At 51.8% G+C, this 25,914-nt stretch overlaps 1 protein-coding gene and 1 long non-coding RNA gene across 2 annotated transcripts; one reads left to right on the top strand and one right to left on the bottom strand.

Moving 5' to 3' along the window:
* Positions 1-679: 679 nt before the first annotated feature.
* KIF22 (kinesin family member 22) lies at positions 680-25,251 on the bottom strand. The gene is made up of 14 exons (XM_029058794.2): positions 25,150-25,251; positions 8,318-8,519; positions 8,027-8,154; positions 7,693-7,847; positions 7,012-7,221; positions 6,393-6,623; positions 5,828-5,981; positions 4,864-4,981; positions 2,914-3,082; positions 2,121-2,250; positions 1,897-1,964; positions 1,588-1,794; positions 1,062-1,121; positions 680-923 (listed from the first exon to the last, which is right to left on the bottom strand). The coding sequence occupies exons 1-14, from the start codon at positions 25,169-25,171 to the stop codon at positions 879-881; spliced, it is 1,899 nt and encodes a 632-aa protein (XP_028914627.1). The 5' UTR covers positions 25,172-25,251; the 3' UTR covers positions 680-878.
* On the top strand, positions 3,630-4,793 carry LOC120638154. The gene is made up of 2 exons (XR_005659660.1): positions 3,630-3,935; positions 4,491-4,793. It is a non-coding gene; the product is annotated as an uncharacterized LOC120638154 (long non-coding RNA).
* Positions 25,252-25,914: the final 663 nt, after the last annotated feature.

Below are 25,914 nucleotides of genomic sequence, written 5' to 3'. Positions count from 1 at the left end.
CGGAATCCGCAGGCGCGCTCTTGCCTAACGGTTGTCGCCTGCCCGGCCGGGGACGGATTCTTTTGGCTCCTCTCAGCCACCGTCCCCGTCTCCCCCGCAGCCGAAGCAGTTTATTTACAATTGTCCTCTCGCCTCGATCCCCCTTGCTCGAAGATGGCTGTTGGTGACCCTTGAACGCGTGACGACCCCCTCACACCCCCCCCCTCCTCCGTCGCTCCATTTTCCTCCCCATCTTAGGGAGCACCCCTAGGGAGGGTGGCCAAGAAACCCACTCCGTTTTTCTTCACCGTTGCACAGATTTCTCCTTCATCAGTCCTCCCTCATTGGGGCGGGGGACCCGTCCCACCACCGTCCCTCCCCCTCCTCCCTCGTTGAGGCGGAGGCCCCGTCCTCGCCCCCCGACCACCGGTGGTTTACTCCGTTTCCTCACACGGATCCGTTCTTCGGCAGCCAAAATAGCAACCGGCGGTCGTGGGCCCGCTCTGTTTTGACGGCGACGTCCCGGCCTGGCGTAGCCCGCTCCTCACCCCGCGGATTCGGTCCCTCCGAAAGGGAAGGCACGGGGAAAGGAAAGCGGGCCCCCCCGCACGCCGGGGGGGAGATGCCCAAACCGTCCGTCCGGACCCCTCAGGGCTACGTCCCCTCCCATCCTGACGCCAGTGAAGAGACGGAGACGAGCTGGGGGAAAGATATCTATTTACAGGCCGCACGGAGTTCCACGACGGCCTAACTGGGCGTGACCCCCCCCGTATTTGCCCACGACCTACGGGTTTCTTAAAAATGCGTGCGAGGGATGAGAAGTAACACCTGAGGCGGGCCGAATGGACGGGGCCGAAGGGGGATGCTGTACAAAACCATCAGGAGGAGGGTTGAGTCAGTCAGGGAGAGCTGCTGTCGACTGCCACGTGACTCATGATGTTGACCTGGCAAAGGAGAGAGCCGGTTTGGGTCACAGTGGGGCCGCTTTCCTCCTTCCCCTCCTCTCCGAAAAGCCCGCTGGCCCCTCTCGTCCCCCAGACCGCTTCTCCCCCCGCCTCTTTCCTCTCCACCACGATCCTCACCCTCAGGAAAGACTCCACCTGCTTGCGGGAAATCCCCTCCACTTTCTCCAGGTCTTCCACCTGCAGGGGGTGGGGACGAGGGAAGAGGAAAAGGAGAGCGAGCGGGGGAAAGTCAGTCCAACAAGGGGACTCGTGGAGGGCTAACCCTGTCCAGAGCGCTGTATGAAAGTGCTTGGATGAGTACAGTGGCTGGTGGGCCCCATCGCTGCCCACAAGTGCTTAGAACAGGGCTTGGTACATAGTAAGCGCTTAACAAATGCCATCATTATTTACAGTCGGGTGTAGGGGAGGGGTGGGGGCGGGGGGGGTGGGAGACAGCACTTAAATTTCAGATCAGGGAAGGGGTAGAGCCTAGGGTTGTGTACCTAAGGGCTGTGGGGCTGGGGATGGCAATGGGGAAAGGAACAAAGTCCAATCTCATGTGGAGAGAGGGCCGAAGCCAGAGAGGTGGAGGGAAACGGGGGGAAGAGGCCTGGTGCCTCAGGAGGAGAAGGTCAGGTTTCTGGGCGGTGTGAGTGACCCCCACCTGCTTGAAGGGCCCATGCAGCTCCCTCCACCCCATGATGAGCCGAGCCTTCTTCTCCCCGATGCGCTGCAGCCTCCGCAGGTCCCGGCCCGAGCCGTGGTTCAGCAGATCTAGGATTTTCTCCCGGCCCAGGGCCAGGAGGTCGGGGCAGATCTGTAGCTCCCAGGCTTCGGCTTTGTTTTCCTGTTCTGATTTTGGGGACTCCATCTGGGAGAAGAGAGGGTTAGCAAGCCAGACAGTCCGCCTGTTTCCCGTCTCTCCCTCGGCCTTTTTATTCCCCGGGACATCCGACCATTCGGCCCACCTCACCTTTCTCTTCTGGCTTTTCTTCTTAAGTAGAGCAAGGGTGTTGTTTGGGGACGATGTCTGTACCTGAGCTGAAAAGGGGATGAGCGGCACCACAGCCAGGATCAGCCCCACATTACCATCCCCCCCGCATCCCCAACCCATCCCACCATCCTAGCGTGTCCTCTGCCCTCTCCCAGCATTTTACTTCCATTCCACCCCCGCCTCCATACTGGGGTCTCTCTTACCCAGCTGCTGCAAGGGGAGCACCACAGCGGTTTTGGGGCTGGGCCAGGACTGAGGTTGACTCGAGGGGAAGTGCTCCTTCTTGGGATTTAAGACCCTGGCTTCCAGCTCCTTCTGCTTTTCTTTCAGCCTCTGCAAAGGGCGGGGTGGGGCAAGGGGGCGAGAAGAGAAATATGTACCGTCAGAATCCCAGTTCCAGTAAGACGCCGGGAATGGGAGCAGCCACAGAACGAAGAGTTTCTTCTCCTCAGCTCCCTGATTCCCCCTCCAGGCCCAACGTGCTGAGTTGCAGGGTAAGGAGGAGTAATCGGGCTGCGTGTGGATGATTACAAGCCACCCGAGAAGAGACGAGGAATGAGAGCCACGGGTGGGGGACCGGAGAGCATCTGGGCTTAAGTACAGGGCCAGAGAGCAGAGCAGGCATCGGCGACAAAAAATGGCATTTAACTATGTTTCAAGCACTGTTCTAAGCGCTGGGGTAGATGCAAGCTAATCAGGTTGGACACAGTCCCTGTCCCACATGGGACTCACTGTCTTCACCCCCATTTTACAAGTGAGGTCGCCGAGGCCCAGAGAAGTGAAGTGACTTGCCCAAGGTCACACAGCAGACAAGTGGCGGAGCCGGGATTAGAACCCTGGTCCTTCTGACGCCCAGGCCCGGGCTCTATCCAATAAGGCCACGCCGCTTCCCTTGAAGGTCTGGCCAGGAGAAAAACCCCGAACTAGGCACCCTCGACCCAGGCAGGCGTCCATCCCCAAGTCCCCAGGCGGCCCTCCTGGCCTCGCACCCTGTACCTTGATCTCCTGGTCCCGCTCCTCCACTTTGCGGAGCAGCGCCAGCCGCTCCTTGCCGGGGGTTTTGAGGACGGGAGGGCTTTGGGGGCCCTGGGATCTCAGCAGTTGATCGAAGCTTAGAAGCCGCTCCAGCACCCCCTGATCCAGGGACTTCAACTGCTGCAGAAGGCTGGGGTGACAAACGGGAGAGGGTCACCCTTCCCACGGTCTCTCCCGGACCACTCCCCAGACTTCTTGGGGGGCTAGGGGAATGACCGGGGGGGGGGGGAGGGGGATGGGGGGTAGAGAAAGAGTCCTCTGTTGCTCCTTGACTTGAAAGACACCGGTCGGGCGGATGTCGTGGCTCTAATTTACCCATTGTCAGGTCTTTGGAGGAATGGGTTTGATGTTGGTTTCCACAGTTTTAAAATGAAAATGTGGAGACCAAAGCACATGACAGTAATAGTGATAATAACTGGGGTATTTGTTAAGCACTTATTATGTGCCAAGCGCTTGTTTTAACCACTAGCGTAGATAGAAGGTAACCAGGTTGGACACAGTCCCTGTCCCACCTGGGGTTCACAGTCTTAAGCCCCTTTTACAGATGAGGTAACAGAGGCACACAGAAGTGAAGTGACTTGCCCTAGAGGTCCCAAAGCAGACAAGGCGGAACCAGAATTAAAACCCAGGTCCTCTGAGTCCCAGGCCAGTGCGCTTTCTACAAAAGCCACACTGCTTCAGTAATAGATGTGTAGGGGTGTGTGGGTGGAGGGAGGTTGTTGGGGGAAGAGGCAGGGGATGGACTCCTTCCTCTCAAAGATGACCCCGCATCCCTGAGTGGGAGTGACAGAGAATCACTGGCCCGCTTGCCCCATGAAAACACAGTGGAGCCCTTTTTCCGGCCCCTTAAATTGGACCGAGGAGAATCTGGCGAGGGTCCAAAGAGCAGCAACAAAAGCGATTAGAGGTGGAAAAGAAGAACCAAGATAAGGTGAAAGGCGCCAGCAAGCTCTTCTCAGTTTCTCTGCAGGACACAGTCGGAGGTGAGCAATAAGTTTCCCGAGGACTTTGGGTTTTTAAAAAGCAGCATGGTTTAGGAGAAGCTCCTAAGAGTCGAGGCAATTACTGAGGGAAAGTCTTAAGCTCCTCTATACTTGAAGGTATTTTAGGAGAGTAGGATCATTTGTTTTGGATAATTAGGCAGAAGGCTTGGGGAAAGAGGCAAAACTAGGTGGTTTAGGGCCTGCTCAGTGCTTGGGTTCTAGGCTAGTTTAGCCTTCTCTTCCCCAGGCTTCCCTTAAGAGCTATCCCACTGCCCAAGGAAAACAGATTTGCTAGTCACAGAGCATGCTGGATATGACTCAGACCCAGCTCTAGAAATCCTGGTTATCTTTTATCCACTTTTATATCCTTGCCCCAATTTTTAGGCATTTTCCCCTCTCCACGAGGTTCGTGTTTTCGTGGTTTTTTTTGTTTTTTTAAATGGCATTTGGTAAGCACTTATTAGGTGTCAGGCACTGTATTAAACGCTGGGTAGGCACAACACAATTAGGTTGTCCCACACAGGTCATGCCCAAGCCTTAATCTCCATTTTACAGACGAAGTCACTGAGGCACAGAGAAGCGAAGCGACTCGCCCGAGGTCACACAGCAGAAAAGCGGCGGAGCCGGGATGAGACTCCGGGTCCTCTGACTCCCAGGTCTGCGCCCTTTCCACGAGGCCACACTGCTTCTCAAGTTCGAGAAGAACTAAAGGTCTGCTGTGACATCATCGAACTCTCGAAATAAGGCCTGATGCACATCAAGGCTGCCGACCCGACCACATCCAATTTCTTATTAATTTGTAACCAGTCCTGTTGCGAATCTACGTTGTTTTGCCACAGACTGTTCTGGTTCCCCGATCAGAGATTTTCCTGGTCTTTGTTTGAGGCGGGGGAGGGAGAGGTGTGTGGAAAGATTCCCGAACTCTCACTTGAAGCTAGTGAGATCAGAGGGGCACTCAGGGCTTGTCTTGCCCTCTTCCTGCTCTTGCTGTTCCCGTGGCCGCTTCGCCTCTGTAGGGCTGTCCTTGCAGGGTGCTTTTACGGGAGCTAAATAATAATAATAAGAAGAAGAATAACGTTGGTATTTGTTAAGCGCTTACTATGTGCAGAGCACTGTTCTAAGCACTGGGGTAGATATAGGGTAATCAGGTTGTCCCACGTGAGGCTCACAGTTAATCCCCATTTGACAGATGAGGGAACTGAGGCACCAAGAAGTTAAGTGACTTGCCCACAGTCGCACAGCTGACAAGTGCAGTGTGACTCACTGGAAAGAGCACGGGCTTTGGAGTCAGAGGTCATGGGTTCGAATCCCGGCTCGGCCACTTGTCAGCTGTGTGACCGTGGGCAAGTCACTTCACTTCTCTGGGCCTCAGTTACCTCACCTGTAAAATGGGGATGAAGACTGTGAGCCCCACGTGGGACAACCCGATTCCCCTGTGTCTACCCCAGCGCTTAGAACAGTGCTCTGCACATAGTAAGCGCTTAACAAATACCAACATTATTAAGTGGCAGAGCCGGCATTCGAACCTATGACCTCTGACTCCCAAGCCTGGGTTCTTTTCACTGAGCCACTGGGAAGAGGAAGGTGGGGGTGGGGGAGGAGGGGAAATACGAGAGGCAGACGGAAGTGGCACATCTCCCTTTCTGTCTCAGTTTTTCCACAGGGACAAAATCCCGCTCCCTTCTGCCTTCTCCATCCTCGGCCCCTTGTTTTCCAGCGGGAACCGATCCCAGTCCCCTGCCTCCATGCCCTGCTCTGCCCAAATCGGCCAAAAACTGGTATTCGTCGAGGGTCCGACTGGGGCGGAGCTTGGTAGGGTTGACTTCCCCACTCAGGTCCCCCCGCTGCCGTGGGAATCCCGAAGCCCCAAAGTCTCCTCCCTTTTTTCTCACCGGGCGGCCGCAGGCTCTCGTGGGTGAAAGGCCGGTTGATCACCTCCTTGGACCGTGCAGCAAAGTTGAGCGAGGTGAGGGTGTCCAGGTAGAAGCGCCGCTCTGGGGCGATGTTGGTGATCAGAACGCTGTGGGCTGAACCCCCCAGGGAGTCCTACGAGAGAGAGGGCGGTCGGGCCCAAACCCCGACTGAGCCAGGATGGCCCGCCCCGACCTCCGCCTCCAAGGTGCTACAGCCACCAGCCAACTCTATTTATTGAGTGCTTACTGGGCGCAGGGTGCTGTACTAAGCGCTTGGGCAACCGAGTTGGTAGTCGCGATCCCCGCCAGGCTTTTCTCTCACAGCCGGCGGATTCTCCTCACCCTCCTCCCCGACGGGCCCCGGATGCCCATCGCCCAGGTTACGAAAGCGACGATGACCTCGTATCTACCCCGGCATCCGGTACGGTGGGTGGCACGTAGTGAGCGCTTAACAAAACCCCACGGTTCTTATCATCGCTACCTAGCAGGCCCGACGGCCTTTCCCGATCCCGTCGGCCCCCACCCCTCCCCCGAGCGGCCTGACCTGCAGCATCCGTGTCAGCTTACTGTCCCGATAGGGGACGCGGGGCAGGCCCTGGTGGAGCGCATCGACCACTTTGCCCAACACGAAGAGGGAGGTGTTGATGGCCCCGCTCTCTTTCAGCCGCAGGCCTCGGTTCCCCGTGCGCCGGTTGTCCTCGGAGCCGGCCAGGTCGATCAGGTAGAGCTTTCCCTCGCGTTTCCGGAACGGTTCCAGGCGCTCCTGCTGCTCAACCTGGGGAAGGGGCAGAGGAGCAGCGTGGCCTAGTGGCGTGAGCCCGGGCCTAGGAGTCAGAAGGTCAGGGGTTCCGATCCCGACTCCGCCACTCGTCTGCTGTGTGACCTTGGGCAAGTCACTTCACTGCTCTGGGCCTCGGTTCTCTCATCTGGAAAATGGGGATGGAGACCTCCCGGACTGCGTCCATCCCGACTGGCTTCTATTCACCTCAGGGCTTATTACAGTGCCTGGCACATAGTGAGCGCTTAACAGGTACCATAATTAGGAGCCCGGGGCTCGGGGACGGGCCGAGCTCTGGCCTCCCGATGTCCCCTTCCCTCCCCGGTTTCCTATCACCCCTCCGAGGCCCCGGCTCCCTCCGTCCCTCGCCCCGGGTATCCTTTACCTTGACCAGCAGCACGGCATGGCTGCGGGAGGAGCGCTGGTTGAGCCGGGTGGCGCCCACGGTCCGGTTCCGGCTGGCCGGCAGGAAGTGCCGCTCAAAGTCAGCAAAGGAAGCAATAGTCTTCTGGGTGAGGCCGGGGACCAGGATGTTGCCCGCACGGTCTTCACGGATCACTAAGTCCCCAGAGGCCGGGGCCAGGAGGTCCAGCACCTGGGAGGAAGGAGGGCGTTGCATTACAAAGTACAGACCCCCCTCCCCCCACTGTATATATTGATTTATCGACTGTATTTATTGAGCACTGACTGCAGGCAGAGCACTGGACTAAAAGCGCCTGGGAGAATACGATACAGTAAATTGACACGATCTCTGCCCACGAGGAGTGATAGTGAGATAATAATAATTGTACTTGTTAAGCAGATCCTATGCCCAGGCACTGTACTAAGCACTGGGGTAGTCCCTGTCCCACTTGGGGCTCACGGTCTCAATCTCCATTTTACACGAGGTCACCGAGTCTTAGAGAAGTGAAGGGACTCGCCCAGGGTCACCCAGCAGACAAGCGGCAGAGCCGGGATTGGAGCCCAGGTCCTCTGACTCCCAGGCCCGGGCTCTTTCCACTAGGCCATGCACATCTGTGCCCAAATGTCGGGCCATCCTTGAATTCCCCCAAGCCACAAGGCTCACCTTCTCCTGATAGATTTCCAGGTAGGACATGGAGACAGACATGGCCCAGGGCCGCCCCTCCGCTCCTTGGTCCCGCGTGAGCTGTAGCAGGTCCCACAAGGCCCGGGGGATCACCCCGGGCTGTTCCGTGCTGCCCAGCATCGTGTGCGTCTTCCCTGCCAGGGAACCAGAGCCAAGGTGGGAGAGCCCCGTCTCTGGCTCGTCTCACGGTCGGTCTCCCCCGCGGCTCAGGGTACAGCGGGTTACTCTCTTTCGCTCGCTTCAGCCCCGCGCTCCGCCTGCCCACACCCCGTCAGCCTGCACCCCACCCGCCCTCTCCCCCCACTCTTCCCACCTGCCCCAGTGGGTCCGTAGGCAAGCACGCTGGCATTCTGCCCCTCCAGAAGATGGCGCAGAATGGGCTGCACGGAACCAGCGTAGACTTCCTGTTGCGAGCTAGCTTCTCCGTAAAAAGCATCGAACCTGCGGCGGAAAGGAAGAGTCGGCGTGAGGGAGGGGGATTCCCGAGGACCGTCCTGGGCAACCCGTTGGAGCCGGACCAAAGCCAAAGGGCCAGCGGGGCCAGTTTCAAGGAGGAAGATAGGGAACCGAGAACAAACCCGCAGCCTGGGGAAGGGGAACTTACTGGTACTTAAGCGTCTCCTGGTGATTTCTCCAGTTGGCAACTTCAAGGGAGTGACTGTCCAGTCCTCGCACGCACGATTTCTCCCCGCCTTCAACTCCGTCCTCTTCTCCCAGGAGGGGCCGGAGTCGGACACTTACCTGCACCCGAGCCGGTGGGCAGCGCCTGCTCTTCCCTACCTTGCTCACCCTGCCATGGGCACCGCCTAGAGAGAACAGTGAATCAGAGGGGTGGTCGGGACCAAGCCTACCCAAAATTAACCCTGGGAAAATACGGCTCTGCCTGGCTCTCTCTCTCTCCCCACCACAAATCCAGAACCCTTATGGGCAGGGCTGGTTGTAAAAACATCCAGACTTTATTTGGGGGCCAAGTTAAGGGATTCATCTAGGGAACTCTAATGCCCAGCCTGGAGTTCGAAGAGTTTCTGGAAATGGGAGCCATATTCCTTTTGCATTCGAGTAGAGAACTGGACATGGTGGTTCCCCCGACCTAAGGCTAGTTGTTCCGTTTGCTCTGCCGCTCCTGGGGCTGGGGGAAGGTTTCGGCCACCGGCCTAGCCTCACCTGTGGCCTAGCTTGATGCCTACCTGTACACTACTCAGGGAGACATGAGCACACGTATGTGGAGAAACAGTTTGCCCTCTCTCTGACAGAAGAAAAGGGACTTTTGAGGAGTCCCACAACTTAATTTGTAAACCAATGCAGATGTTGAGGAGCTGATTGCGCCTCATTAAGAGGAATTGACCATTCATTCATTCATTCAGTCGTATTTATTGAGCGCTTTCTCTATACTAAGTGTCAGGGAGAGTACAACACAACAAAAAACAGAAACATTTCCTGCCCATCTTGACCTTACGGTCAAAGCTGCCTAAATAGAGGAATAGTTATGCTTTCTCTATCACCGGCTAAAATTTTAGGACAAAAACACCTCGAATCTGTATCCAAACAAGCAGCTGGATTAATAGAAATGATTGATGGGGCGAAGAATTCAAAGAGGTGTTCAGGAAGTTAGCCTGCTACAAGTGGCTTTAGGAAGGAAAGAAGATGGCTGCTGTTCAACCTAAATTGGACAAATTCTTCACTGAAGTTGAAACGCCTAGAAGCAAAATGAGTTTCCGCTTCTGCAGAAGCTCATAATTACAAATCCTTCCGAAGTGGTTTTCGTGCTGCTATGCTCTGAATTACTTTAAAGAGATTAAACAGTAGTTTAGTGACATTTGTCATTACGATGTATGTCAAGGCATTTCCTATTACTTTTCAGGAGGTTCTAGTGTACAAAATCTAAGTCTACGGGAAAATCCAACAAACAATAGCATTTACTGAACGCCTGCATGTGGACCGCTGTACTAAGTGCCTAGGATAGTACAATATTGTAAATACCCAGGATTCTGGCCATCAGGGTCTTCATGATCTAGCTGGGGAAACAGACCCTAAAATCATTTCCGGATAGTAAAACTGTATGGAAAGAGCCTGGGGGGGGGTGGGGGGAGACAGGGGACCTGGGTTCTAATCCCCATTCCGCTGCTTGTCTGCTGTGTGCCCTTAGGCAAGTCAGTTCACTTCTCTGGGCCTCGGTGACCTCATCTGTAAAATGGGGATTAAGCCTGGGAGCCCCATGTGGAACAGAGACTGTGTCCACCCCGATTATCTTGTATCTACCCCAGTGATGATGATGGTATTCGTTAAGCGCTATGTGCCAAACACTGTTCAGTGCTTAATACAGAGCTGCCATATAGTATACGCTTAAATACAATTTTTTTTTAACAAAAAAAAGGTAGAAAGAGGAAGAAGGATATATATACGAGTTAGTTCTTAAGCAATAGAGCCTGTACAATATGTACGGACGTGTTACAGGTGGCCCAGCAAAGCTGCGTCGCGGCTGTGATGCTCAATCTTGGGGCGATGAGAGATTAATTGGGCAAAATCTCTCGGTGAAGATATCGCTTCAGAAGGACCGCAAAAATGAGGAGAGCCATTGGATTTGAAGCGGGAGGGAGTTCTGGGCAGGAGGGGACGGATGGCTGTCGGCAAGAGACGATCCCGGGCCCCGTGAGTAGGTGAGCTTCAGAGGAATGGAACATGGGAACTGGGGGGTAGTGGGGGAAGGGAGAGTTGTCCGAGGGCCTTAGATTGTAAGATCTTTGGTTAATTGAGAGTGGGGATCACGTCTAATGCAGCCGTCCGCTCCCAGGTATTTAGTACACTGCTCTGCAGAGTGAGCGCTCAATAGATACCACTGCCGGACCGATCGCTTTGAAGGCAATGGGCGACGTGCAGAGGGATGAAGCACAAACCCCACCACCCCTCACCCACATTTCAAGCCATGGATTGGGGAAGGAGCCGGGCCCCCCAGACCCTTCATCCCTCACCGGCCCACCTCCCTGGGCCCTGAGTGGCTCTGCTGGGAGCTGGCTCCAGCCGGGGCCCACCGCCTCATCCCGGAGCCTCAATCCCAAGGCACAAGGGAGGCGCGGGCAGCCACGGCGGACACCTCCGTGGTGTGAGAACCTGGGAAGGCAGTGGGGCCTAGCTTGTAGAGCACGGGCCTGGGGGTCAGAGGGCCTGGGTTCTAATCCCGGCTCTGCCAATCGCTTGCTATGTGATCTTGGGCAACTCGCTTCACTGGGCCTCAGTTTCTCCCGTTCTCCCTCCTACTTACACTTTGAGCCTCATGTGGGACAGGGGCCGAGTTCAAAAGCATCTCTCCCCACCTTGCCCCCCCCGTCCTCTCTTCCCACTCTCGATGATCAGGTTACAGCTCTCAACTCCACCCTCTTTACTCATCTCAACTCTCTTGCCCCCCTTTCCCTCCGCCACTCTCGCTCCACTGACCCACAGCCCGGGGTCACTGCTTCTGTCGGCCTCCTACATTCCTATGCTCGAGCTGCTGAGTGCTGCTGGCGAAGGTCCAACCACCAAGCCGACCTTATCCATTTGAAATTCATCTTTTCTTGCCTTGACTCTGCCCTCTCCTCCGCCAGCCTCTTTTCTTCCCTCATTGACACCCAGGCCCGTCACCCCCGCCAATTATTCTGGACCTTTAATTCTCTCCTCAGGCCCCCCCGTTCCTCCCCCCTCCCCAATCCCTCACCCCCAGTGATCTGGCCACCTACTTCATCATGAAAATTAACACGATCAGGTCTGAGCTCCCCAGTCACACTCCCCCTTCTGCTTCCCCCCACCCAACCCTCTCCCCTATTTTCCCATCCTTCCCTGCTGTATCTTCAGGGGAGATCTCCTACCTCTTGGCAAGTGCCACCCCCTCCACCTGTGCCTCGGACCCCATTCCCGCTCACCTTATAAAAACCATTGCCCCTTCCCTCCTCCCCTCAACTTCTATTTTTAGCCGCTCACTCTCCAATGGCTTCTTCCCCTCTGCCTTCAAACGTGCCCATGTCTCTCCCATCCTAAAAAAACCCTCTCTCGATCCCACTTCCCCTTCCAGTTATCGCCCTATCTCCCTACTACCCTTCCTTTCCAAGCTCCTAGAACCAGTCATCTACACTCGCTGCCTAGAATTCCTTAACTCCCATTCTCTCCTGGACCCCCTCCAATCTGGCTTCCGTCCCCTCCACTCTACCGAGACTGCTCTCTCAAAGGTCACTCATGACCTCCTTCTTGCCAAATCCAATGGCTCCTACTCTATCCTAATCCTCCTTGACCTCTCAGGTGCCTTTGACACTGTTGACCATCCCATCTCCTCCACACTTTATCTCAGCTTGGCTTCACGGACTCCGTCGTCTCCTGGTTCTCCTCTTATCTCTCTGGCCGCTCATTCTCGGTCTCCTTCGCAGGCTCCTCCTCCCCCTCCCATCCTCTAACTGTTGGGGTTCCTCAAGGGTCAGTTCTTGGCCCTCTTCTGTTCTCCATCTACACTCACTCCCTCGGTGAACTCATTCGCTCTCACGGCTTCAACTTTCATCTCTATGCAGATGACACACAGATCTACATCTCTGACCCGTCCTCTCCCCCTCCCTTCAGGCTCATATCTCCTCCTGCCTCCAAGACGCCTCTACCTGGATGTCTGCCCACCACCTAAAACTCAACATGTCCAAAACTGAGCTCCTTATCTTCCCTCCCAAGCCCTGTCCTCTTCCTGTCTTCCCTATCACTGTGGATGGTACGACCATCCTTCCCGTCTCTCAAGCCCGCAACCTCGGTGTCATCTTTGACTCGGCTCTCTCATTCACCCCACACATCCGATCCGTCACCAAGACCTGCCGGTCTCACCTTTATAATATCGCCAAGATCCGCCCTTTCCTCTCCACCCAAACGGCTATCTTACTGTTACAGGCTCTCATAATATCCCGGCTGGATTATTTTGTCAGCCTTCTCTCTGATCTCCCTTCCTCCTGTCTCTCCCCGCTCCAGTCTATTCTTCATTCCACTGCCCGGCTCATCTTCCTGCAGAAACGCTCTGGGCATCTCACTTCCCTTCTCCAATGGTTGCCCATCAACCTCCACACGAAAGAAAAACTTCTCCCTCTAGGCTTCAAAGTTCTCCATCACCTTGCCCCCTCCTAACTCTCTTCCCTTCTCTCTTTCTACTGCCCACTCCGCTCCTCTGCCGCCCACCTCCTCACCGTCCCCCGTTCTCACCTATCCTGACGTTGACCCCTGGGCCACGTCCTCCCACTGTCCTGGAATGCCCTCCTTCCTCACCTCCGCCAAACTAATTCTCTTCCTCTCTTCAAAGCTTTACTTAGAGCTCACCTCCTCCAAGAGGCCTTCCCAGACTGAGCTTCCCCTTTTCCCTCTGCTGCCCCTCTACCCCCCTTCACCTCCCCTCAGCTAAGCCCCCTTTGCCCCCCCTTTCCCTCTGCTCCTCCCCCTCCCCTCAGCACTGTGCTCGTCCGCTCAATTGTATATATTTTTATTATCCTTTTTATTTTGTTAATGAGATGTACATCACCTTGATTCTATTTATTGCTATTGCTTTAATGAGATGTACATCCCCTTGATTCTATTTATTGTTATTGTTTTTGTCAGTCTCCCCCAATTAGACTATAAGCCCGTCAATGGGCAGGGACTGTATCTGTTGCCAATTTGTACATTCCAAGCGCTTAGTACAGTGCTCTATTCATTCATTCATTCAACAGTATTTATTGAGTGCTTACTATGTGCAGAGCACTGTACTAAGCGCTTGGGATGAACAAGTTGGCAACAGATAGAGACAGTCCCTGCCGTTTGACGGGCTTACAGTCTAATCGGGGGAGATGGACAGACAAGAACAATGGCAATAAATAGAGTCAAGGGGAAGAACATCTCGTAAAAACAATGGCAACTAAATAGAATCAAGGCAATGTACAATTCATTAACAAAATAAATAGGGCAATGGAAATATATACAGTTGAGCGGACGAGTACAGTGCTGTGGGGAAGGGAAGGGAGAGGTGGAGGAGCAGAGGGAAAAGGGGAAAGTAAGTGCTCAATAAATACTATTGAATGAATGAATGAACCTAATAGACTTGTATCAACTTCAGCGCTTAGAACAGGGTTTGACACATGGTAAGTGCTTAACGAATACAAAAGAAAAACCAACAAAAAAAGGACAGAGGTGTGGCCCTCATCTACTTGTTTTGTTGTCTGTCTCCCCACTTCGAGGCTGTGAGCTCGTTGTTGGGTAGGGACTGTCACTCTCTGTTGCCGAACTGTATTTACCAAGGGCTTAGTCAGAGCTCTGCACACAGTAAGCGCTCAATAAAAATGACTGAATGAATGAACTATGGTTCTGGACACTGATTCATGAGTAGGCTGAAGCTCCTCCTCTGATCACAGTGTCCTATTCCTTTTTTGGTTTTGCACGGATCTTTGTCCTTTATGTTAATTTAATCTTTCTATTATTTCATCTTTCCCTTTATATGTCTATACCCTGTCCTCTCTCCCCTTTTATTTTTAGCCTCCTGCTGGCCAGGGATCATATCTAATTCTTACCACTGCTTCCTACACAGATTTTTTTTTTTTAATTTGTTAAGTGATTACTATTTGCCAAGCACCTTACTAAACGCTGGGGTAGATGCAGGATAATCAGGTCGGGCACCGTCCCTGTCACAGTCTTAGGGCAAAGGAGAATGGGTGGTGACTCCCCATTTAACAGAGGAGGAAACTGAGGCCCAGGGAAATGAAGTGATTTGCCCAAGTTTGCACAGAAGGCAAGCGGCAGAGCGCTGATTAGAACCCAGGTCCTCTCGTTCCCAGGTCTGCGCTCTTTCCACTACTTCATACACTACATACTTCTCGAGACTGTAAGCTAGTTATGGGTAAGGAACGTGACTGCTAATTCTGTTGTACTGTACTCTCCCAAATGGTTAGTACATGGTTTCGCACGTAAAAAGTGCTCAGTAAATACCACTGATTAATACAGACTATTACTACTTAGCACTTACAAGTCCACACCCTAGCATTTAAGCATATTCTCCCAACCTCCTGTCTCTCCCTGCTTCTATACTTCACTCTGTTGCCTGGATTATTAGACTGTGAGCCTGTCACTGGGCAGGGTTTGTCTCTATCTGTTGCTGAAATGTACATTCCAAGCGCTTAGTATAGTGCTCTGCACATAGTAAGCACTCAATAAATACTATTAGTGAATGAATCTTTCTACAGAAACACTCTGGGCATGTCACCCCTCTCCTCAAAAATCTCCAGTGGTTGCCAATCAACCTCAGTATCCAGCAAAAACTCCTCACTCTTGGCTTCCAAGCTGTCCATCCCCTTGCTCCCTCCTACCTCACCTCCCTTCTCTCTTTCTACTGCCCATCCCGTACACTCCGCTCCTCTGCCGCTCACCTCCTCACAGTTGATCCCTGGCCCACGTCCTCCCGCTGTCCTGGAATGCCCTCCCTCCTCATCTCCGCCAAACTAACTCTCTTCCCCTCTTCAAAGCCCTACTGAGAACTCACCTCCTCCAGGAGGCCTTCCCAGACTGAGCCCCCCTTTTCCTCTTCTGCTCCTCCCCATCGCTCCTACTCCCTCCCCCCACAGCACTCGTGTATATTTGTACATATTTATTATTCTATGTATTTTATTAATGATGTGTATATATTCATAATTCTATTTATCTATTTTGATGCTATTGATGCCTGTCTACTTGTTTTGTTGTCTGTCTCCCCATTCTAGACTGTGAGCCCGTTGTTGGGTAGGGATTGTCTCTATCTGTTGCCGAATTGTACTTTTTAAGGGCTTAGCACAGTGCTCTGCACACAGTAAGCGCTCAATAAATACCATTGAATGAATGAACTGAGAATGACTCTAATTTACCCACCTTTTATATTTTTGCTTCCAATGGGCTGTGAATGGTTTGTTTCTGGCAGTAGTGCCCTGTTAGACTAGAAACTCCTGGAGGGCTGGCTCTCTGTTGCTTCCTCAACTCAATGGGTCTGTTTATGGTTGTACCGTATTCACCCAAGCGCTTAGTACAGCGCTCTGCACACAGTAAGCGCTCACTGAATGAATGAATGCTCAACTACACGCTTAACACAGTGCTCTGCATGCAGTAGGCAGTGACTCACTACTACTGACTGGTCGATCAAGCCCAGGAGAACACACAAGCGCTCCCGGAGGAACTAGAATATCAGATTAACAAAGATTTAAGAGTACAGGCAGTCCCTGGATTTACAGCCCAATTGGTTACTGAAAATTGCATCTCAAATAGAAGCATAAATTGGCCTCAATTTTCTCCTAGGTACAATGTCATAAATGGGGGGGTTGGTTCCCGAACCGAGGTCCGAGACCCAGAACTAACCAATCAATTACAGATGAGTAACAGGAACACAATAATTTATTCGCTCAATTGGATTTATTGAGCACTTACTGGGTGCAGAGCACTGTACTAAGCACTTGGGAGACTATTGGAATACAATACAAAAATAAAGAGATTCAGTCCCTGTCCACAAGCTCACATTAGAGAGGGGAAGACAGGCACCAATATAAATATATTACAGATACGTACATAAGTGTTGTGGAGCTGAGCGTGGGGATGAATAAAAGGAGCCAGTCAAAGTGACGCAGAAGAGAGTGGAAGATGAGGAAAAGTGGGATTTAGTCAAGGCCTCTTGGAGGAGATGTGCCTTCAATAAGGCTTTGAAGCGGGGGGAGAGTCACTGTCTGCCGGATTTGAGGGAGGAGGACGTTCTAGGTCAGAGGGAGGACGCGGGCGAGGGGTGGGCGGCGAAAAAGGCGAGATCGAGGCACAGTGAGAAGGTTAGCGTTAATGTATCTAGATGGAGGCAGAGTGGCTCCGCTTCAGGCTGGCCGAATTTTTGTTCATTGGGTATAAAGAGGATGTGCCGCCCCCCCGGAGACCCTGTCTGCTCCGGCCACCGGCCCCTAGTTTCCCAGCCCGCCACCGAGGGCTACTGCCAAAAAGTCAGACAGCGTTTCCATTTAGAAGTGCTGTCAGCCTCAGCTCCAGGAGCCAGTCTTTGTGGGCGGGGAACTTGTCTACCAACTCTTTCGCATCCTACTCTCCCAACCGCTCAATGCAGTGCTCTGCACACAGTAAGTGCTCAATAAATACGACAGACCGATTGAGGACCGCCTGCCTGTTTATTTTACCCACTTGACTTTGCATTGGGTTTTGGCGCGAAGATGGCAGGGTTCTCAAAGTCCACCCTAAGCCATCTTGTTGATGTCAAAAAACTCACAATTTAACACAGGGCAAGATCGCTCTTTGGGGCAGTAGCTTCGGCATGTTGAAATCGAAAGGGCGGGCATGGTTTTGGGGAGGGGGTTAATGCTATTTTGTTAACTGCTTATTATGTGCCAAGCACCACAAGGTTATGAGGTTGGATACGTTCCCTGTCCCGTAGGGGCCTCACAGTCTAGGTACCAGGGATAAGAAAAGCGGTCCGCCCAAGGATCGAACCCGCGACCTGGGCGTTATGAGCACCATGCTCTAACCAACTGAATTACCCAGAGTGTTTTCCGTCCCCTCTTCCTGCTCGCTCTAATGGAGAAATATTGCGGCCACGTTACGACACGGGGGAATTTAGAATGGAATATCGAACTCGGGCACGTGGAAAATCCGCAGGCCGGAGCAGGGGCCTAATAGGGTTGTTTCTCCTGAATGCAGCAGGGGGTGGGTTCCTCCCGACTTGGCCACAGTGAGCACTATGCCCGGCGTCGGCGGGGGCACTGTGCCACCCTGGGCCCTGGCTCCTGGCCAGCCCTGGGCGAGCGGAGCCGCAAGGGAGGCCATGAAGGACCCGCCGGTGGCCGTGCGAGGTCTCCACCTCTACTGTACCGTACTCTCCAAGCGCTTAGTACAGTGCTCTGCACACAAACGCTCCATAAATACCATGGACTGACTCTACGAGTTTTAGAATGTCAGGGCAGGGAGCGGACTTCGGATGGCAGCACGTCAAGGCCACCGCAGACAACCCCCCGGGCCCCCCGAAACCACCGACCAGCCAGGGAGCCTTGTCTTTCATGTTGTTGATCTCTCCTTGTGTGTCTGTCACCAAACTCTCTGCCTTTTCTTAGATTGTGACTCCCATCCAAGGGGCAGGGGCCTTTTCTAATTCTCCCCGTGACTTCCCTCCCAGTGCTTAATACAGTGCTCTGCAACCAGTCAATTGCATTTATTGAGTGCTAACTGTGTGCAGAACACTGCACTAAGTGCTTGGGAGAGCACAGTACAGCAGAGGTGGTAGATACGTATCCTGCCCACGACAAGCTTACAGTCTAAAGTCTACTCTGCACACTTACTATCCCCATGTATTTTATTCCCCAGCATTTAGTAATTATGTTTAATAGGACCACAACATGTCCACAACCATTTTTTCCGATCCCACACTGAGTAGCGCCCTTAGGGAAGCAACACGGGGTGGATAGAGCATGGCCCTGGGAGTCAGGAGGCGTGGCTTCTAATCGCGGTTCCACCCCTTGTCTGCTGTATGACCCTGGGCAAGTCATTTCACTTCTCTGGGCCTCGGTTATCTCATCTGTGAAATAGGGATTGAGACTGAGAGCCCCGTGTGGGACAAGGACTACGTCCAACCCAATTTACTCGTATCTATTCTAACGCTTAGACAAAGCCCGGCACGTAGTAAGCGCTTAACAAATACTATTATTAATATTAATTGCCCAGGCCCAGGGTAAGGGGAGGCAGGGAAAAATTCCCTAATTTCCTCCACCACACCGAGTTCCATACAGAAAATTCCAGCCCCTGGTGATTGTGGAAGGCTAATGGTCAAGATCTTGTATTTGCCCTTCTCTCTCTGTGTTTATGGAAGAGTGGGAGGGCGTAGAGTGTTCTGCTTTTAAGAGTGGAAAAGATCGGGTGGATGTGTGGGGATGAAGGTCCCCCTCCCGTTTGAGAATGCAGAATGATTATGGAGGATGTTTTGGGAACGCCAAGGAGTAGAGATTCGAGGTGATGCCAAGAGAAAGATTATGTACACGGCTGTGGGTGGAGAAGGAATGAGGAAAGGTTGAAAAGATGGGGAAGAGTGAAGGGCCTAAAGAGATGAGGGAGCGAATATAGAGAAGGAATCTCGATGTCACGGAAAGGAATGAGAATGTTGAAAAAGGATTTAGGCATTTGTTCTGAGGGATGGAAATTGCCACCGTGACTGATAGGAGGGATTGGCTATCCCCCTGGGTGTGTGTCTGTGTGAGAGTGTTTGTGGAATGAGTTATATTTAAATGAACTGGCCAGGGTTGTGAAAATGTGTATTTTGCCTTGGGAAGGGAAATTCCCAACTGAATTTTGGTTACTCCAAAGGTTGAGAGTCATCCTATTGGTTCAGTGTTTTTAAGCTTTCTTCTTTCTCTCAGAAATCTGTGAAATTGCCTAGTTAATTGCCGGGACTCTGAAACGAAGGCATGGAGCAGAAAATCTAACCAATTTTTTAGGGCCTTGCTAGGAATAAGAAAACCCTAGGGGGCTGAGGTTATCAGGCTAGAAAATCAAAAGAAAAATTGGTTTGAAAGGAAGGCACCTCCTCCAAACAAATGGTTAGCTATCTTTCTACCTGGCTCAAGCAAACCTCTTCAATTATTTCTAAGCCCTCTTAGTACTATTATGGTATATGTTAAGCTTTTACAGGGTGTCAAGCATTGATCTAAGCATTGGGGTAGATACAAGTTAATCAGGTTGAACACAGTCCCTGTCCCACGTGGGGCTCACAGTCCACACAGGAGTGAACAGATATTCAATCCCCTTTTACAGATGAGAAGACCGAAGCACAAGTGAAGTGACTTGCCCAAGGTCACACAAAGCAGGCAATTGGCAGAGTCAGAATTAGAACTCAGGTCCTGACTTCTACCCCATACTCTTTCCACCAGGCCACGCAGGTTCTCTTCTCAAATCCCTTCCACTTGGCCAAACCTAAACTCTCCCCTCCTTCAAAGTCTACTAGGAACCCATTCCCTGTATGAATTATTTTCAGAATCCAATGGATTATACCAAACTACCTCAGATATTGTACCTAATTTCATAAACAGATATTCATTATTGATCCCCTGTGTTTGTATTGAATTGCATCGTAGCTTTGAGCCGAACCAAGCCTTCTTTTCTCTCCTAATTCCCGTCAGCGTCTAGTTCAAGGCTTCGCACAAAGTATTCAGAAAATGGTGGTGTTGATGAATCTATAGACTAAAGACCCAGGGCTGGTTGGAAGGACCCAATGTCAAGCAGATGTTAGAGAGATAAAAGATTCTGAGTTTAGAGCAGCATGAAATGCCCGAGAACGAATCACACATGCCCTCGCACACAAGATCGTGACCGCCACAGTGTGATGTTGTGGGGAGGAGGAAGTAGGGCAGAGCAAGGAAGGTACAGTTTGGGGGGAAGAAAAAGAAAAAGGAACTTTGGGTTTCAGGGTTACCCAGATTTTTTTTTATGGTATTTGTCAAGCGCTTATGTGCCAGGTGCTGGGGTAGATACAAGCAAATCAGGTTGGACAAAGTCCACGGCCCACATGGGGCTCACAATCATTCACTCAATTGTAGTGAGCTCTTTCTGTGTGAAGAACACTATACTAAGCCCTTGGGAAAATGCAATACAAGAAACAGACACATTCCCTTCCCACAGTGAGTTTAAAGTCTAGAGGGACAATCTTAATCCCTATTTTACGGATGAAGATAATTATAATTACTGCCCATCACTGTACTCAGAAATACTTTAAAGGGGTATTTTGAGACCTTTATACTATTCTCTGCTACACGGATCATCACCTTGGAATGACATCTCTCCTCTCCTCAAACCTCCATTCCTCTACCCCCTCCTTCCAGACTAAACACAGAAACTCCATTTAATGGACTTTTAAAAAATGGTTTTTGTTAAGCGCTGTGCACCAGGCAATATAGTAAGCGCTGGGGAAATTACAAGCTAATCAGGCTGGACATGGTCCACGTCCCATGTGGGGCTCAGAGTCTTAATCCCCATTTTACAGATGAGGTAACTGAGGCACGGAGAAGTCAAGTGATTTACCCAGTCACAGAGCAGACAGGTGGCGGAGCTGGGATTAGAACCCATGACCTCTGACTCCCAAGCCCGTGCCCTATCCACTAGGCCATGCTGCTTCTCAGCTCTCTCCATCCACTTTTCCACCTCCACCTCTCCACTTCCCACAAACTCTGCTCCTTAACCTAGGACTCTTTCGAGGCCCGCACCAGTCCCCTCGTTTAAACTGCTATCCACGCTGCTAGAGAGCTGAGTGACCTTGGGCCAGTCACTTCACTTCTCTGGGCCTCAGTTACCCCATCTGTAAAATGGGGATGAAGACGGTGAGCCCCACATGGGACAACCTGATTACCTTTTAACTACCCCAGTACTTAGAACAGTGCTTGGCACGTAGTAAGCGCTTCACAAATACCATAATTATGATTATTACCCCAGCCTAGCCCTCCTCCTTCTCCAACTCAGCCAGCCCAGAGTTTAACCCATTCAAAGCCCCCCCTAATCCCAAATCCACAGGGAAGCCTTCTCTGATTAACTCAAAACTCCCCAGGCACCTCAACCCAACCCCGTTCTGACTTTTATATTTCATTCCTATCCTTGGCCTTTATATGCCTGCATATGTTTTTATTTGTGCACTCTGTTGGCGATCATGATTACCCGGGGTTTAACAATGTGCCTCAGAGTAGCAGCGTGGTTCACTGGAAAGAGCCCGGGGTTGGGAGTCAGAGGTTATGGGTTCGAATCCCAGCTCTGCCACTTGTCATCTGGGTGACTGTGGGCAAGTCACTTCACTTCTCTGTGCCTCAGTTACCTCATCTGTAAAATGGGGATTAAGACTGTGAGCCTCACGAGGGACAACCTGATTACCCTGGATCTACCCCAGCGCTTAGAAAAGTGCTCTGCACATAGTAAGCACTTAACAAATACCAATTATGAGAAGCAGCGTGGCTCAGTGTAAAGAGCCCGGGCTTGGGAGTCAGAGGTCATGGGTTCTAATTCCGACTCCGCCACTTGTCAGCTGTGTGACTTTGGACAAGTCACTTCAATTCTCTGGGCCTCAGTTACCTCATCTGTAAAGTGAGGATTGAGACTGTGAGCCCCATGTGGGACAGGGACTGTGTCCAACCCGATCTGCTTGTATCCACCCCAGCGCTTAGTTCAGTGCCTGGCACTTAGTTAAGCACTTAACAAATGCCATAATTATTATTATTATTAGAGTAGTGGCATATAAAAAGTGAATTTACCAGATCCCATTTCCAGGTTCTGTTCCTGCTCTCAATCAATCGGTAATATTTATTGTGCACTTACTGTGTACAGAGCTCTGTACTAAGCAGTTGGGAGAGCACAATATGAGTAGACGACCATCCCCCGACTTCAAGGAGTTTGCAGTTTTGCGGGGGAGACAGCAAATAAGTCACAAATGGGCGGGGCACAAGAAAATTTAAATAGAGAAACATCTAAGTACAGAGGAGGCGAGGGGAATACCTAAACACTTAGGGAGTGAGGACGCCTTATGTGCATAAATGACTAGAGAGGCCAATAACTCTGAAGGCTCAGTCGAGGCCCAGGTATAACGGCTGGTACCTGGCCTCTCTCTGTGTTTCCTCGGAGCTTCCACAGGGAGCAGGGGAAAATGGAGATTTAAATTTAAAATCCAAGACCTCATCTCGGGGTTTGTCTCTCCGCCCTGGCCCTTTCCCTCCAAGCCCGGATGTCTTCCCAGGCCAAAGACGGATACCTCGATGGGGTCAATCGTATTCACTGCACGCTTACTGCGAGCAATCAATCAGTGGTATATATTGAGCGCTTCCTTTACGCAGAACACTGTACTAAGTGCCTGGGAGTGTCAATATAACAGAGTTGGGAGGCACGTTCCCTGCCCACAAGGAGCTTACAATCTAAAGGTTGACAGCAACTCCCTTTGGCAGGGCCCGAGGCCAACTTATTCACTGTAGGGTATGTGCCTCCCCTGAGACTGGGAGCTCCTTGTGGGCAGGGAACGTCTCTACTGACTCTACAGTGCTTAGTACAGTGCTCTGCACACAGTAAATACTCAATCTATCTTACTGATATGTGTTTATTGTCCTACTGTACTCTCCCAAGCGCTTAGTAATAATAATTATTATGGTATGGGCTGGGGTAGATACAGGGTATCTTTTAATCCCCATATTTACAAATGAGGTAACTGAGGCACAGAGAAGTGAAGTGACTTGCCCAAGGTCACACAGCTGACAAGTGGCGGAGTCGGGATTAGAACCCACGACCTCTGATGCCCAAGCCTGGGCTCTTTCCACGAAGCCATGCTGCTTTGTACAGCGCTCTGCATACAGTAAGCGCTCAATACGATTGACTGATATGACTGTATATTGTTCTACTGTACTCTCCCAAACGCTTAGTAGTAATAATAATAATAATATTGGTATTTGTTAAGCGCTTACTATGTGCTGAGCAGTGTTTTAAGCGCTGGGGCAGATACAGCGTATCTTTTAATCCCCATTTTTACAGATGAGGTAACTGAGGCACAGAGAAGTAAAGTGAATTGCCCAAGGTCATACAGCAGACAAGTGGCGGAGTTGGGATTAGAACCCACAACCTCTGACACCCAAGCCTGGGCTCTTTCCACAAAGCCACGCTGCTTCGTACAGCGCTCTGCATACAGTAAGCGCTCAATACGACTGACTGATATGACTGTACATTGTTCTACCGTACTCTCCCAAGTGCTAGCACAGTGCTCTGCACACAGTAAATGTTCAATAAATGCGACTGATGTATCTGTTTATTGCCCTGTACTCTCTCAAGCACTTAGAACAGTGCTCTGTATACAGTAAGCGCTCAATAAATACAATTGACTGATGTGACTATATATTGTTCTACTGTACTCTCCCAAGTGCTTAGAACAGTGCTCTGCATACAGTAAATCCTCAATAAGTATGACTGACGTGACTGAATATTGTTCTACTGTGCTCACCAAAGTGCTTAGAACAGTGCTCTGCATACAGTAAAAGTTTGATAAATATGACTGATGTGTCTGCACACATGCAGCGCTCAGGAAATACCATTGACTGACTGATGTGACTGTATATTGTCTTACTGTACTCTCCCAAGGGTTTAGTACAGTGCTCTGCATAGAGTAAGCACTCAGTAAATACCATTGACTGACTGATGTGACTGTATATTGTCCTACTGTATTCTCCCAAGCGCTTGTCCTGAATGAATGTTGAATGAATGTTGGTATTTGTTAAGCGCTTACTATGTGCCGAGCACTGTTCTAAGCGCTGGGGTAGACATAGGGGAATCAGGTTGTCCCACGTGGGGCTCACAGTCTTAATCCCCATTTTACAGATGAGGGAACTGAGGCACAGAGAAGTTAAGTGACTTGCCCACAGTCACACAGCTGACAAGTGGCAGAGCTGGGATTTGAACTCATGAGTAGTAGTCCTAAGCGTACTACTACTAGTACTACTGTACTAGTGCTCTGCATAGAGCAAGCGCTCATTAAATACCATTAACTGACTGATGTGACCATATATTGTCTTACTGTACTATCCCAAGCGCTTAGTACAGTGCTCTGCATACAGTAAACGCTCAGTAAATACCACTGACTTACTGATGTCACCGAATATTGTCCTACTGTACTCTCCCAAGCGCTTGGTACAGCACTCTGCATACAATAAGCGCTCAATAAATACCACTGACTGACTGATGTGACCGTATATCCTGCTGTACCCTCCCAGGCGCTTGGTGGAGTGCTCTGCACACAGTAAGCGCTCAATAAATACCAGTGACTGACTGATGTGACCGTATATTGTCCCACTGTACTCTCCCAGGCGCTTAGTACAGTGCTCTGCGCACAGTAAGCGCTCAATAAATACCCTTGACTGACTGATGTGACCGTATATTGTCCCACTGTACTCTCCCAGGCGCTTAGTACAGTGCTCTGCACACAGTAAGCGCTCAATAAATACCCTTGACTGACTGATGTGACCGTATATTGTCCCACTGTACCCTCCCGGGCGCTTAGTACAGTGCTCTGCACACAGTAAGCGCTCAATAAATACCCTTGACTGACTGATGTGACCGTATATTGTCCCACTGTACTCTCCCAGGCGCTTAGTACAGTGCTCTGCACACAGTAAACGTTCAATAAATACCCTTGACTGATTGATGTGACCGTATATCGTCCTACTGTACCCTTCCAGGCGCTTAGTACACTGCTCTGCACACTGTAAGCGCTCAGTAAATACCACTGACTGACTGATGTGACCGTATATTGTTTTACTGAACTCTCCCAAGCGCTTAGCACAGTGCTCGGCCCCCAGCAAGCGCTCAATAAACACCACCGACTGACTGTCCTGATTGAGAACTGCCACCCCACGGGGACGGGGCTCAGTTTATCCTCCTCTAATCTCCCCGGGAAGGAGAAAAATCTCTCACCCGAAGCCGGAGCCGCCGCCATGTCCGTTCCGCCTTCCTCGCCCGCCCTCCTTCCCCCACACTCGGGCGCCGCGTTCGAATTCCGCGCCGGTCCCGGCCCCTCAGCCAATCCCCATCGAGGAAAGGGTCGCCCCGCCCTTCTACGTCATCACCGTCATCGGGCCCAGATGGCTTCGCCTCCGCGCATGCGCACCTCCCTCGCGCACCTCCCTCGCGCACCTCCCTCGCGCACCTCCCTCGCGCACCTCCCTCGCGCACCTCCCTCGCGCACCTCCCTCGCGCACCTCCCTCGCGCACCTCCCTCGCGCACCTCCCTCGCGCACCTGGCTGTCCGCCAGCGCTAGGCCACGCCCCCTTTTACGTCACGCAGAGGGCGGCCAGGGGAAGTGGGCGTTGCAGTGAATCGCGCTAAGGCGAATGACAGGCTTTCAGTCACAGCATGTGGGGCCCTGGGCGCCACCATTTTATTCCTTTTCTGCCTTTAAAGACCCGAATGACGAGAGGGGTGCCTTGATGTTTGGTTTTGCTATCACTAACACTAGGGACAGCGATTTTTTTTATGGTAGAGAAGCAGCGTGGCTCAGTGGGAAGAGCCCGGTCATGGGTTCGAATCCCGGCTCTGCCACTTGTCAGCTGTGTGACTGTGGCCAAGTCACTTCACTTCTCTGGGCCTCAGTGACCTCATCTGGAAAGTGGGGATCAACTGTGAGCCTTAAAGGGACAAACTGATTACCCTGTATCTACCCCAGCGCTTAGAACAGTGCT

Source organism: Ornithorhynchus anatinus, chromosome 2 (genome assembly GCF_004115215.2).
Source record: "Ornithorhynchus anatinus isolate Pmale09 chromosome 2, mOrnAna1.pri.v4, whole genome shotgun sequence".
Lineage (NCBI taxonomy): Eukaryota > Metazoa > Chordata > Mammalia > Monotremata > Ornithorhynchidae > Ornithorhynchus > Ornithorhynchus anatinus.
This window is presented reverse-complemented; position numbering and strand designations above follow the sequence as displayed.

Bases quoted from the DNA above. Each gene is read 5' to 3' on its own strand.
- KIF22 (XM_029058794.2), bottom strand. From the start codon at position 25,171: ATGGCGGCGGCTCCGGCTTCGG. The intron at 8,520-25,149 runs GTGAGAGATTTT...TGTTCTCTCTAG, and splicing joins GGCGGCGGCTCCGGCTTCGG to GCGGTGCCCATGGCAGGGTG. The intron at 3,083-4,863 runs GTGAGAGTTCGG...TTGTCACCCCAG, and splicing joins TCTGATCTCACTAGCTTCAA to CCTTCTGCAGCAGTTGAAGT.